Source organism: Calypte anna, chromosome 2, assembly GCF_003957555.1.
Source record: "Calypte anna isolate BGI_N300 chromosome 2, bCalAnn1_v1.p, whole genome shotgun sequence".
Lineage (NCBI taxonomy): Eukaryota > Metazoa > Chordata > Aves > Apodiformes > Trochilidae > Calypte > Calypte anna.
Genome location: NC_044245.1, coordinates 80,978,355 through 80,992,913, shown reverse-complemented (window position 1 = coordinate 80,992,913; position 14,559 = coordinate 80,978,355). Strand labels below are relative to the sequence as shown.

Below are 14,559 nucleotides of genomic sequence, written 5' to 3'. Positions count from 1 at the left end.
GGAAAGGAATGTATGCCTATATCTGGCAACGCAATATTGGTATATTGGGCATATTAGGTCCCTTAAAATGTCATCTTCCATCTTCAAGCATGGGAAGACATCATAAGGCCACAGTACTGAAAAAACTCACTTGAAACATCTTGGCTTTTGTTGGCATATGACCCTTCCCTAGGCGAGTGGAAACAAAAATGGACCTAGAACGTAAAAATTCAGTTTCCTGAGGAACAAGATCTGTTTCTGACATTGAAGGGGAAAGCAATATAATTCCCTATGAAGTACTCCTCAGAATTTTTCTTATGTTATGGTATGGAGTTTGGGGTTTATATTGATGGAGCATGGTAATTTCAGCATTCTGCAAAAGGTGGAACTGCATAGGTTACAGAATGAATATAGGATTTCAGACCAAGTATTTTCAATCCCAAGAGCTGCTTTGCCATGTCTTTTGTTCTGTACTTACAGGAGTCCAGAGAGACAATAAAAGTCAAAACAACAGGAGGGGAAAATGTGGCACACTTCATATAGACTTACATGTGGCTCTCTTTTGGAAAGGCTGCATGCAATTAAACCTTTTCATGCATGAAGAGAAAATGTGTGCAGTAACAAAAAAAAATCCTTTTTTTTTTAAACTCTTTTGTTCAATTAATTGATTCTCAGCCATAAGGATATAATTCAGGAGAAAGACAAAGAGTGCTATGCCAGAGAAGAAATATATCCATTGTGTGATAGTATAATTACCTTGAATAAACAGGATATTTTATCTGAGGTGTTGGTTTAAGAATAAAACACACACTCACACACAAAAAACAACCTTTCTTTACTCCTTTTTACAAAGACAAGAATATAAAAATTAAAATTCAAAAGGATCTAAACTAGATGAGCTTCTTAAGTGCTATAAATTTTTCTGCTCTTTTTGCTCAACTTTAAATATTTATGAATATTCTTTTCAACATTTTGTTAGAAATAACAGACTTCAATGATTCATTTGGCAGTTCCACAATTAAAACAATATAATTAATCTTTACAACATATATTACACCATTCAAATATTGCAGGATATCTCTGGGCTAAATGTGGTTTATTTTTACTGTATTATATGTATTTTAATAAATACTTTAAAATTGTGTAAGCTTAGCTTACCTTATCAATAAGCACAGACAACTACGAAGTCTGAATGTTTCTGTCAATATATTTTTAAACAAGGTACTTACTAGCCAAAAAATTATTTTGCTGCATGAGTTCATGAGCCTTCTCCTCCAGTTTCTCAACAGAGTCAAAAGGCTGGAAACGGTCCAGCAACACACAGGAAGAGATATTTACTACAAGCTGTGACAACAGGTCAATCTGTTTACTTGCTGAGCTGTTAAGCATCTTGTTCATTGTAGTTTCTAGCATGAGGAAACAAAATGGGGCTTCCTTAGTTTTAATGAACCATGCAGAAATTTATGTTCCCACTGCACAACTTAAGGGTAAATAGTCTCTGTATTTAACTTTTAAAAAAAACCTAAGTTTTAGTGTGAACTTTTGGTTCAGGTTTCAGTGGCTTTTCAAGTCCTCAGCTACATTGTCCTTCAATTTCAGAGCAACAAAAGTGTAACAAATTCCAGCAAAGTTCTCAAAAGAGACCATGTCCTTGAAGCTGTAAGATCTTTTTAACATTTCCTTTCCATATCTACTCCCACAAATACAAGTGAGTTACTGCATTGTAAACATCACAACAGAGATCCATCTCTTTTATCTAGTTAGGTATTGGCAAGTTCTTCTCCCCCTGACACTGCAAATATTTCAAGCACCCTGTTCTGTAGAGCATAGATCATCTCTAGATTTAACAAGCATCTGAGAAAAGCCTAAAAGTCCTCATTTCAGCCTTGTCCATGGATCCAGGATGGATGCATATCTCAACTAAAGCCTTATTTCCAAAAACAGTGAACATTTGAAGGAAGTCTATGTCCATTAGTAGAGAATGTAGAAATAGCCCTTTTCAATGAATTTAGGTGAAAAATTAGAAGGTTTCTAGCTATCAAGTGATTTTGGTGGTGTCACCAAGGTTCTGAGTGGTGATGTCAAAGGTATTTTTTTCTAGCTTTCTGTATCAACATAAAACTATTTAATTACAATAATGGCAGCAGAGAGGTAGCATGGACAAAACATTCAAATTTTATTTTTTACCCTGGCTGTTAAATCCCAGGCCACATGTAGCCCCCTGTAAGGGCCTGGCAATTCCTTGGCAATGAAAAAACATTTCAAATCTAGGAGAAATCACAGAAATCTCTTCTAAAAGAAGAGCTAGCAGCACAACTGTCCCCCCATGCCCTTTGAAAGGTTTGTAAGGACTGCACCCACAAGCTTTTACAGGGCAGGTTTTATATAAAATGCATGACACCAAGGAAATTATTGCAAATTGCTGGGTTGGAAAGCAAGAGTTTAGTTTCCTTGCCCACACAAAGCTAGCTTAAAAAGTAAGAAAGGATTTTAAAAGGAAGCCCCAAGCTCTTCTGGCCTCAGTTAAATATTTATATTGTTCCAGTAGATAAATGAGTAAATAAGTCACCAAAACTGACAAAATAGCACTATAAAAGTTTTAGAAATTGATAACTTTACAAGGTATTATAGCATGAGAATTTTATAGAATTTTATTCCATTAAAATAAAGAAATACTAGTTTCATAAGCAATTCTACTGAAATGAGTTTCTGCATTCACCATCCAAGACTGTTAATCAGGTGCTACATTATCACAACTAAGCAGTTTGGGCAGACTACAAACCTGGGACAGAATTCCTCTCCATTCCCCACATACACAAACGGAGGATAAAAGGGGAATAAAGACTGAAGACTTGATGTTGGAAACTGAGAACAATTAGATACAGATTTTACTAACATGATTACTACAGATTTTACTTTATGTTTATTATAAACATAAAGGGAGCTGGGGGTGTTGAGTCTGGAAAAGAGGAGACTGAGAGAAGATCTTATCAGTCCCTACAACTGCCTCAAGGGAAGTTGGAGTGAGGAGGGAAATATCCTCTGCTCCTTAGTGAACTGTGATAGGACCAGAAGGAATGGATGGAAATAGTATCTTCAGCAAAATGAATGGAAAGTTCCTTCTGGCAAATGTCAGCAATCACTTTAATCATCATGCATCCACCCTATTACTAGTGGGACATATTTTTTTTTAATTATTAAATTCTTATAAAAGCTTTAACTAAAATTTCCACAATAATCCTTGCTTGTCTCCCACTTAAATCCCCATATACCCCAAATTACTCATAATAATCTCCATCTCCTCCGTGATAACCTATTTCCCTTTGGATATGTGACTGATCCTGAAGGGCATACTCCCTACTCCATCAGGTCTGCCTGCCAGGGTTTAGTGCCAAGGCAGAAGAGGTACAGCCAAGGACAGCTGTGACCCAAGGGGACACTGCTGGACAACCCCATGCAGATTTCAGAACCAGAGCCAGTCCCTTCCCATTGCAGCTGCAGAGAGCTGTGGCTGGGTCTGCCCCAGGCTGTAGCTCCCATCACATCACAGTCTGGCCATGGACATTGTCATGGATGAGGTGATCTGGGCCAAACTCCTAACCACAGGCTGATATCCTTGTCTGCCCTTAGCACAGCCCCATGGCACCACCTGGGCCTCACAGGGCTGGGTCAGAGCCTGGTCACTCTCTGCTGACCTTCTGTTCCCCAATTATAACCATATCTCAAGCTTTTGAAATGTTCAAGGAGTCTACATGCAAATAATTTTCAATAAAAGGAGCAAAAACACTACAGATAGCTTGTGGTTAAACACATGTATTCAATGTCATTTCCTATTTCTTTTCATTGGAAGTACACAGCTTTCCTTCAAAATTGACAACAAAAATTTGCTACAACCTAATGGAACCTGGGCTACCCGGATTACTTTTCCTTTCCCTCTTTTAAGTATAGCTCTTATGTTTATAACTACCATATGACAGTTTGCCACTTCTAATTTGTTAGGAGATTTTTCAAGTCTTTCAATATTTTGAAATGCCAATTATCCAGTCACTCAGAATTAAAGACAGCAACTGGAAATACCCGAGATTAACTCAACATGAAAATTTAAAGTCTGCAACTTTAGTATCATTTAAATAGGTAGAACATTCCATTTCAACTGAACACAGGTCTAAAGTCAAATTATAGTCAAATAAAAGTAATCAGCACATCCTTTTATGTACATACCATATACTTGCAATTTTTTAAAAAGTTTTTCCGTGTCAATATCCAAATTACTTTCTATAAAATGCTTTATGAAATTGCTTTGCAGAGCTTCCTAAAATGAAAAGTGTTAGATGTTATATTAGGTTTATCTTCTCTAAAGAAATATAAAATAAACATATGCATCCATATTTAATTCCATTACCAAGAATCCCTGCATAACAGTGGAGAATTCAGTTAGCCTCACTCTCTCCCTCTTAACAAACAAACAGCAGAACATACACCCCCTATTGCTGTAAATCACTGTCCTCCTTTACTGCAGATATTTTAACTGAGTCCATTCTAATGTCATTGCAAGTCTGTTAGGATAAAAAAACATTTTCTTTTCCTGTACTACTTTTGGCCATAATGCTGTTAGCACTAGCTATAGTAATATAAATATCTCTTAAAAACTGGCATTTGGAAATTCCTTTTACATTATTTTAACTTCTTCAGCTCATTTCCCCCACATTCTAAGGGGGAAAAATTTTATTAGCTCTACAAGAGCATCTTGGGGTCTGCAAGCCCAATGCATGATTACTAACATTATTCTTTAATTTAAAGTTAACAGCTCAGCTGACATATATGGATCACAAGTCAAACATGGCAAATCTAAATTTTATTGAGGAAAAAAAAAGGACACAAATATTCATAATGGGAGAAATCCCAGTAAACACAATGTTCTTTTTTTCAATCTGTTTCCCACATTCATTTTTTTTTAATCAGTTGCATACACTGTTGAAAAAGTAATTGAGCCACAAGCAAGTTCCAGAAAATATTTTATTTCCCATCATCTTACATTTGCTTTTAAAATAAGTATATGAAGTGTAGGTATAGCTATACTTGGTTTATTTCCCTTATTGTCTAGTTATACTGGACATACTGAGGTAATGTTGTGTTTAAATATTTTTACCTCAGATGTTTCTCAATATCACATTGTAGGCTCATAACCTAAAGATAATCTGCCTCATTTCCAAACCTTAAAACCTAAAGCTAGATATATGGGCAGTTTTACACATATAGAAATTCTGTCCAGGTCACATAGCTAATAATTGGAAAATAGGAAGTTTTCCCACAGTTCACAAACCTGCAGTCGTGAGACCGTGAGGACATTGCCACTGGTTTTAAATACCTCAGACATCCTAAGCCATGTCTCAGAGTAAGTCTTCAAGTTTTCCACAAAACCAAAAGTGAAATTAGCCTGGTAAAAAAAATACATGGAGACAAATGAAGTAAAAATTGTGCATAGCAAATCTTAAGAAAAAGGAAGAATCGGCATGCTTCAGATCTGTAACTCCTTTCCATTTCACTTTGATAGTCAGCAGTAAGGATAACCATGGTTTTTTCCTACTCAAGAGATGAAAACAATTGTTGCAGTCTCTAGAATATCAAGTTAATCAAAGTAAAATCTTCCTACAACATGTTAAGTTTCCTACCTTAAATATCATCAAGACTTCTTTATTTTGTAATGTCTCTCTCCTATAGAACATCATAGAGGTTTTTAAGAAAGACAGGGGAAAAAGTACAGTTTGGACATATTTAAAAGGAAGCCTTTGAAGAACTTGTGGATCTTTTATTCAAAATACTATGACTGAATATATATAAAAAATGAAAGTTGGAAACGTGGTCTGGACAATAAATTCCACTGAGCACTCAATCTATTTCAAAACATACTTGCAAAGGAAGACCTGAAAGTAGCAAATTTTTCTCTGTCACAGTCAAACCTAAGATACAATTTCTCTTTCAGCCACTAGCAAAAAACCCATCATTTTTTCCCAGCTTGTTTTAAACAAATCATAAGCAGACACAAGATTAGAGAACATTGCTGTCTCTTTTTGTCTGAATTGATGTTATCAGTCACAGAAGTGCATTTAAGAACAATCCAGCATTGCTATTATGGAAAAGATTGTGACATTTCCCAAAACAAGAATATCTGCAATGAGTTGTAAACTCCATTTGGTTGACCACACATTTTGCAGTAGTACCTACTTGCAAGTACACAAGTTTTATCCAAGCGTTTTAAGTGGTTTTTTGCAAAATCCCTCTCCTAGCACAGCATGGTAAAATAGTTTAGGGTAGTTCTTTCTTCCCATTTGTATCACAGAAGGCCCCAAAGAGACCCTCACAAATAATCTTATTTTCCCAAGAGAGTTTTTGCATTTAGTGCCTATGAGATTCTCCATTCCAGTTTCAAAGGATGAGTGATCCTAAATATTAAACTGAAATTTTGTGTTAAATAAGCTAAACGAGTTCTACTTAACAATGACACAGAAACCTCCTGGGTTTAAATCCCAGGCCTGGATGTAAGGATCACGTAATCCACTCTCCAGGCATGGTGGTGACAAGCTGAGTGGGACCAGAAAGGCTTCAAGGACAGCAAAATGCCAAAATATGAGATTACTGTTTCCTCAGGACAGAGCAAGGTTAGGTCACACTGGAACACAAGATCAAATCATCAGGGGCTGGGATGCTTTCTGGCCTCATCTTCCAGGGACCTGAAGACCCTGGGGGTGGTTGGTCTGACTAATGAATATGCAGGCAAAGGAGGCATTAGAATATTTCAGCCTTTTCCTCATCCTTGGCTGAAGTGTTTCCACCCCCATATAACAAAGAATGGAGATTCTCCTTCGTTCTCTTTTTGTTATTGATGTATTTGTGGAAAAAAAAAAATTGTTGTCCTTTAAGGCAGTAACCAGCTTGAGCTGCAGCTGGGCTTTTGTCTTGCTAATTTTTTCTCTGCATAACCTAACTGCATCCCTGTACTCATCCTCAGATTGCTTCCTCTTCTTCCAAGCGAGGTAAACTCTCCTATTTTTTTTCCTAAGTTGGAACAACTTTGCTTATTTGAAAGCAATTAAAAGCAAGAAAGGGGTAAGTTATGTGCAGGAGCTACAGAGACTACTGAAGGCAGCATAGAGGAAACTATGTGAGGTTCCCCCAGTAACTCCCTATGCTGCCCTACTAGAATTCCCATCAGAAAACATCGAGGGAAAATGTTCACTTGAAATACACAAACCCTACACCTTGAAATAGCATGATTTACATGACACATCTGATAATGTGTTCTTTTAAAATTTTCTACAAGGTTTAAAGGACATTAAACAAAATTCTGACTTTTCACACCCAGGTGAAACCTCTGCAACAAGTTAGATAAAAGGTAAATGTTAAAAGAAATATTAAGCTTAAGGCAGGAAAAGGTGAGAACTCAATGTGCAGGGTGGATCCATTTTTCTGGAAGGAAATTATCCAGTTTCTTCTACCTATCCTGAAAGATGTGTATCTTAAAAAATAAGTAAAAGACAAAATAGATAAACAGAAATAGTGTTTCTTTTGATACTCACCTTCTCCATCACCAGGTCGATCATGTTTATGTTTGAATTGTACAGTATCTTCCCATGTAATAATGGTTTCAGGAAAGTCCACAGCAAAGCCCCATTAGAGGACTGTAAAATTTCCTGATAAAGTTTCAAGCAAAAAGGAGCTAGAAAAACAAAAGTCTCATATTTAATACAGACAGCACAGGTGAGGCTGGATTTATTTTTTTTTTTAATTCAAAGAAAAGGTTAATTTAGGATCTGCCACATCACCATGCCAAATACCATGCAACTGCTACTAAGCAACCACTACAAGTCCCTGAATAGAAATAGTTTAAAAGTCTCTGATAGTGTTGAGGATGCAGAATTTGAAACAATGGAAAAGAAACCATTTATGAAAAGCAGCCTGTAAACCCCACCTATCCTAAAAGTTACACCAGTGCACTTTGGAATGGAAGGAAATATCCAAAACCTCTGCCTACAATATGAACACTGGGGGAAGAATCATCTTAAAAAAAAACAACCCACAGGCTCACTCCCCACCCTCAGCTGTTATGTAGCTTTCTATTCCAATTTAAAAAAGAAATAAGTATTTACAAATGCCTCCACAAATACAGACTTCTTTATTTGTATAATTTCATAAGGACCTACCAAACTACAATGAAAATATTACATTTCTCAATTGAAAAACCTAATCCATTCACTTTTTCATTCTCTAACAAAAAAACATGTTCCAACATCAGATAGGGCTATTAGCACATTAGGGTGTATGTCCCTCAGAACTGGGACCCAAGGAATAGTTTCCAGGACATCTCACTTCACTTGTACTCGAGTAAAGGCAATGAGTTTCCTGTGAGAAAAACTCAGAATTTTATGCCCAACTCCCAACTCGTGTATTTTGGGTTTTTTTATTAATTATTATAGGCTGGTTTATAAATATCCCAGTGCTGGGAAAAAATACCTAATAATGTCTTTAACTCCTCAAGGAAGACAACTTACTGTATATAATGGAAAACAAGGCAAAAAACTTCTAAGATCTTATTAAAAGTTAAAGAAAAAAGTATAGGAAATTTATCAGTAAGAACACCCAGATCTTTGCACAGATTTTTTATTTTCTTCAAATAAACAATCATTACTAAACACAATCATTGATAAGTAACTGTAAAAGTTAAGAGGCTCCAAGAGGGCAAGAGGGTCAGTCAGTAACATCAACCTGCTAAAGACAGAAGACTTGCTAATCGAAGCTGTGATTTTCAGAAAGTCATCAGCAGGTGTCTGGTACACAAAATACCTACAAGGTAATCATTTTGAAGGAGTACAAATCAAGTTTCTGTAGCCTCATATTTATTTGGGGTTTTTGTTTTCATTGTCCATTGTTTTATTTACCAATATGTGAAATATGGGAAACAGTATTAATTCACTCACAGGAATGCTGGAACTAACTTATATTTTAAAGATATTTTAAGACCTTAAGTTCTAGACTTACAACACTCAAGAGTTGTGATGATACACTAAAAAAAATCATCAGGAACAGATAGTGTCTTTACACTAGACAGTTTTGAACATGAGTAAATCCCAACCATTTTCTCTAACCAGCCATCCTACCTCCATTCTTCAAACAGGAAAAAACAGCAGCGTTGCAAGACGAACCTTTTTTAGGGCACGGCACTTCAAGGTCCAGCCAGGTGTTCCAGCAGAGACTCACGAGTAGTGCTCTAAGCCTACAGCCCTCAGAGTTGACTAGCCCGGATCGGTGGTGCTGCTCCGAGAGCAACTGACCTCTCTGCCAGCTTGCTCAGGACTGAGCTCTGCCTGTGTCTCAGGACTCACACCTTTTATTGGCCCCCTGGTCCTGCTCATGCGCAGTTGGGGCCCACCCTAATTAGGCACAGGTGGGCTTGACACAAGCTCATGCTCACTGCCTGGCAATTAGTGGCACCTGGTTGCCTCATTTCACTACACAGCAGAGTTGCCTGCTTGCTGCTATCCCACACAAAAGAGGAGATTCACAGTTACAGATCCTTCCCTAGTGACATGATATTCCTGCATTCTTCTCTAGCACAGGGTCACCAAGGCACTAGCAAGGTTACTAAAAATATTAAAATTAATCAGGGTGAGTGAAATATGTATTTAGGAAAGGGAGCAAAGCTGAGATTGCATAAGAGATTGATAAAGAGAATAGGAATATCAGCTATTGAAAAACTTATTTTATCCAGAGGGCTTGCATATTTTTCTTCATGATAGTACCACAGCTTTGTGTTCACCAAAGAAAGGCATATGGCAATAAATTCTCAGTCTGGTATCCCAAAGATATATTTTTAATACTAAGTGCTTCAAAAATTCTAATAAACACATCTCTATGACAGGAGTATTCTTATTTATTACTTTAAAAGATAGAGAAAAAACAGAGTCATGTGTGTATCACCCACACTTACCTTGTAGCCATAAATGATCAACCCTTCCGCTCAGGGTTACAGTGTCATAACAGGTGCCAGCTGTCAGCTGGTATATAAAGATTTCCATTTAAGACAGAAGGACTTCTCTAAATTCTGAATATATACATGCAACCTGTGATTGATAGTTTTTCTTACTTGAGTCCTCAGGAATGCCATATTTCCCCATATTGTCCTCCAAGAGTCCTGTGATTCTGGGCATATCAATGAAGAGGTTTGCATTGCTGAAAAACGAAGATTCTTCTTTGCACACTGCCTTGATCACAGACTCCAGGGATCCAGCAGCTGAACTTCTGAACTGCCCACCTTGCAACAACTAGAACAATCAAAAGAAATACAGATGAATCAAAGTTGCTTTTAGTAGCTACAGGGAGTAGTCCTGGTGTTCTCACGGTATAGGCATACAAGGAGTTTGACAAAATTAAACTGCTAAACCTGCCTACCAGAGTGAGGACCTGCTGTGCTCTTTTCTGTTCTCCTGATCAACTTTATCATGGGAGGAAGGGAGGGGGTAGAACTGTAATGTAGTTTTAATTGCCAGGATACTTGGTGGAAGACAGTTGTATAATGCACTCCATTAAACTTTGAAAAAAACTGCGCCTCAGTTAGGCAGTAAAGAAATTAAAATATCAACACAACTGGACTACAGATGCCTTGATTACAGTGTTTGTTTTCACAAAGTCTGCTCTTCTGGTAGATTACTCCTGGGTCACAAAGACAGCAGAAATTGCCAAAACCATTTTGCATATGAATGTTTGTGGTGAAACCAGTTGCTAAGAAGAAAAAAAAATACTAATGTGCACGTGACCTAAAAGCTTGTTTTTCAAGTGCATCTTTTAACCTGTTAGAAGTGCTCTAGTTTAACATCTTGAGTCACACTAGCATTTATTATTGCCATGTGCTCATGTCTAGCATACGCCTAATGAGGAGACCAAACTGATTGCTTTTGTGGCTTAAGCACCACCATTCACTGCATTCAGAAAAAATGTATAAAAAACCAGTTTCCCCTGTACAGCTTCATTTTTCAAACAATGTGCTCAGTTGTAACTGTAATCTCATACATTGTATGAGATTGTATCTCATTGTAACTGGTATCTCATGGAAGATGTACAGGTGCACTGTTCAAAGAAGGGATACACATGGAAGGCAACAGTGATGCTAGAGTATAAATGAAGGATGTATTGGCCCACCTGATATTCATTACTGGTGCAGATGCTTGTCAAGAAAAAAAAATAAGTAGACTATTAGATATCATTTGAAGACTGCACAACAATCAAGTAGAGAATAGACTGTGATATGTCAATGAAATACTTTTGACACTGAGGTAAATTAGCATTTTATCACTGTGGTTTTTTTCAAACATAAGAGTCGATCTTCAAAGTAGAACAGCACTTAGCATAAATAATAAATCACAGACAGTTCAGAGATTGTGCTGCTAGAAACAGTTTATTCTGATCAATGTATTTACTGAAGTGCCAGGTGCTTCTTTAATAATCCTGGAGGACTATTAGAAAGCATTATTTAAAACTCAGTATTGGCTGCTCCCAAAATCAGACTTTTTGCACACAGTTTCAGCTCACAGTTTATAAAATAAATAATATCCAGATTTCATAATACCTACAGCTCTTGAATTAATCTGCTGGCATGGACTTCTGGAGGAATAAACTTTATTTATGCACAGTGTCGAATAAAAGTGGTTTTGAATTCTTGTAAGAGACTATTTGCACTATAAGGATAAATGAGGCTTATTTCAGTCAAAGAGCAGACTTGCTAATTAATTCTGGTTCCAATCAAAATAACTTGAAATTCAAATAATGAATATTTATGCGGTAAACCGACACCAGGAGACCGAATCAACTTACTGTCTTTCAACTAAATATCTACTGACTTAATAGATATGTTTTCTAAAATTTGGCTTTGATAACGTGGCAGAATTACATAGGAGGAATGCTCACAAAAAGTTCTTTGATCCAGTTGTTCTAGCTTAAACCAAATGAAGTAAGTCTGTAATCAAGGCTGATGAATCCTAACAAGCAACTTGTCACAAGGTAATCAGTCAACATAGTTGCTCCAATAAACTCATGGAAGGAGAATTTTGGTACTGAAGATTAAAAAGCTATCTGGAACTGGAATCTCAAATGGTGGCAAAAAACTCATAGCACAAGGGCTTCTGACCTAATTGGACAACTGTATACTTAAAATAATAATAGTAATAAAAGCAAATTCACATGGAGTAGAAATAACAGATATTCAACAAAAGAAACCTAGAAGTCAAGTTACAGCTTTAACATGAAATTAAAAATAAATGCAGAGTAATTAAAATAAGGGAGAGAGGACAAAAAAGGAAATTTTCCTGAAAGCTACAAGAAGGTTAAAGATAATTCAGAAATTGATAGAACAGAAGGCCTAAAAGAAGCAAATGGAGAGAAACAGATATTCCTGCTTCTGGGTAGAGCCATAAACAAAACAAAAGCATTATTGTACTGAAATTGACAGCATCAGGGGTAAAACAGTAAAACTGCTGATTTTGTTAAATTACTTTTCAGAAGCCTATCAAATTTAGATAACATTATTTGAGTGAAATGTAGAAAATTCATCTATAATCAAGAACAAGTGACATAATGCTTCAGGAAATCATGCATATCTTGACATGATGTTTGACAGAAAAAGAAATCCAACAAATTTTGAAGTGGAGAGAAGTTAGAGCCAACAGTATGTGAGTAGTATAATTTAATGCATTATCAACTCATCATTCCAGAGTAATATGTTACGATATGTTTATGTGGGAAGATATTTTTTTTTCCTGTGTCTTAAACTAGGTGAACTTTGACAACCAGTAAACATTCTTGCCCCAGAAAATATTAATCAGCATTAATCCTGTAATGTGTGGGTATAATATGGCAATAATTAGACACTGCACAGACCCTATTAAAGGGAAGGAATACACTGGATCACAGAGAAGTTATAGCGTTACTCCTATGAGATTTATCTTATGTCACTTTTTCAATGAGAAACGTGTTTTAGTCCCAAAAGAACAAAAATTCTTATAATTTAAAACCATAAGACATCACAGGACAAAAGAATATCTGAATGTTATACGGCAAAAAACCCTTACTTAATTTAAAGTAAATTGAAAATAAAGATTATCAATGCAAAACATTAGTTATCAACTGAAATCATGAGATACTGTTATAGGGTATATCACTGATCCTTGATCAATTAAGAGACAAAAATATATTCAGCTTACAAAAGAAGGTGAAAGCAAGAAAAAGAAAGTAGGTGTAGACACAACTGAGCAGGCCTAGAAGAGTCATCAGCTATGATTTCCCTCACTGACTCTACCTCTATCTTGTCATCAACATTAAGTTTAGGCTTAACACAGCAGGTGAAGATGACATTAGGATGTCTGACATACCTAAGAGTCTGTCATTAAAGAAAAATACTAAGGCAAACAAAGAATTACTAAAATACACCTATTTATCCTATCAAAAGAGAGAATGACTGTGATTGGCCTCACACAAACGTGTGAGTAAATCAGAGAAGTTATAAAAGCTGCAGAACATTTTTGATACAAGAGTAAAGATTGTAGCCCTTGGTAAACTTCAGTCAGAATTTTATACATTTGTTAACACCAAAAGGCTTTTCAGGAACCTTTCACAACTAACAGAATGCAGTAACTCAGCAAGTGCCCTGCAGCTTACCTGTTCATAAGTGACAAACATACTTACAATTAGCTATGTAAATATAAGCAAATTTCAAACAGCAAACAAAAAGGCAGCAGACACGATCAAAACCAGCAGCATTTTTCTTCAAAGAGTTACTCATTTGCTTAATGTTGTTAACAGCAGAATGGGTCTCTCTCTCCCAATTACTACTGACTGGCAGATACTGAGTTTTGAAGTCATCTTTTACTACTCAATATGCAGCATAACAGTTCTGCTCCAGATTGTACAGACAAATCCACATGCATAATTGACAATACTTTATTACCACTTTCATTATAGAAGTAATTATTATTCTAAAATCAACTTCAGAATAACTTTTGCAGCTAAGAGTTAATGAAGGAGACAATTTGTATGCTGAAGGCTCAGATGCATTTTCTTTAAAACACTCTACTTACTTGGTAATCTTCCTAGGCCACTGAACTATTCTGCCATTGGTTATCATGAAAATAAAATTTAAGAAGGATGGATTCTTTTGGAAACAGAAGCAAATATTTAAGGAGGAAAGCGCATAAATATCTGCACTTCAGTAGCATGCTTGTTCACTAACACAAGTTTGGCCACTATAGAAAAGAAGCAAACAAACAAAGAAAAATCTAGTCTACAAGATGAGAAAAAGCTACAGAGACAGAGATATCCTTCAAAACATCAAACAAATTAACTACAGAAACTTACAATGAATTTTTTAATCCTCTATAAATTACTAGGTGGCAAAAGCAAGCAGCATTTTCTCAAGGAAAAAAAATTTAAAAAAATTTTAAAAGAATTAACAAAAAATAAAAAATTTCAAGGTTAAATCTGTGGTGTTACAGGATAATATGTATTGCCACGGAGCAAAGATTAAAACTGTGACAA

General features: G+C 36.1%; 1 protein-coding gene across 1 annotated transcript in view; it reads right to left on the bottom strand.

The window, feature by feature from the left end:
* Positions 1 to 14,559, bottom strand: part of ABCA13 (ATP binding cassette subfamily A member 13) — a 161,822-nt gene that overhangs the window by 106,703 nt on the left and 40,560 nt on the right. The window contains exons 18-22 of the mRNA XM_030444664.1: positions 10,121 to 10,298; positions 7,557 to 7,696; positions 5,303 to 5,416; positions 4,201 to 4,291; positions 1,209 to 1,385 (exon numbers count right to left, since the gene is read on the bottom strand). Of these exons, the coding sequence (XP_030300524.1) occupies positions 1,209 to 1,385; positions 4,201 to 4,291; positions 5,303 to 5,416; positions 7,557 to 7,696; positions 10,121 to 10,298 (700 nt within the window). The remainder of the gene's footprint in view (positions 1 to 1,208; positions 1,386 to 4,200; positions 4,292 to 5,302; positions 5,417 to 7,556; positions 7,697 to 10,120; positions 10,299 to 14,559) is intronic.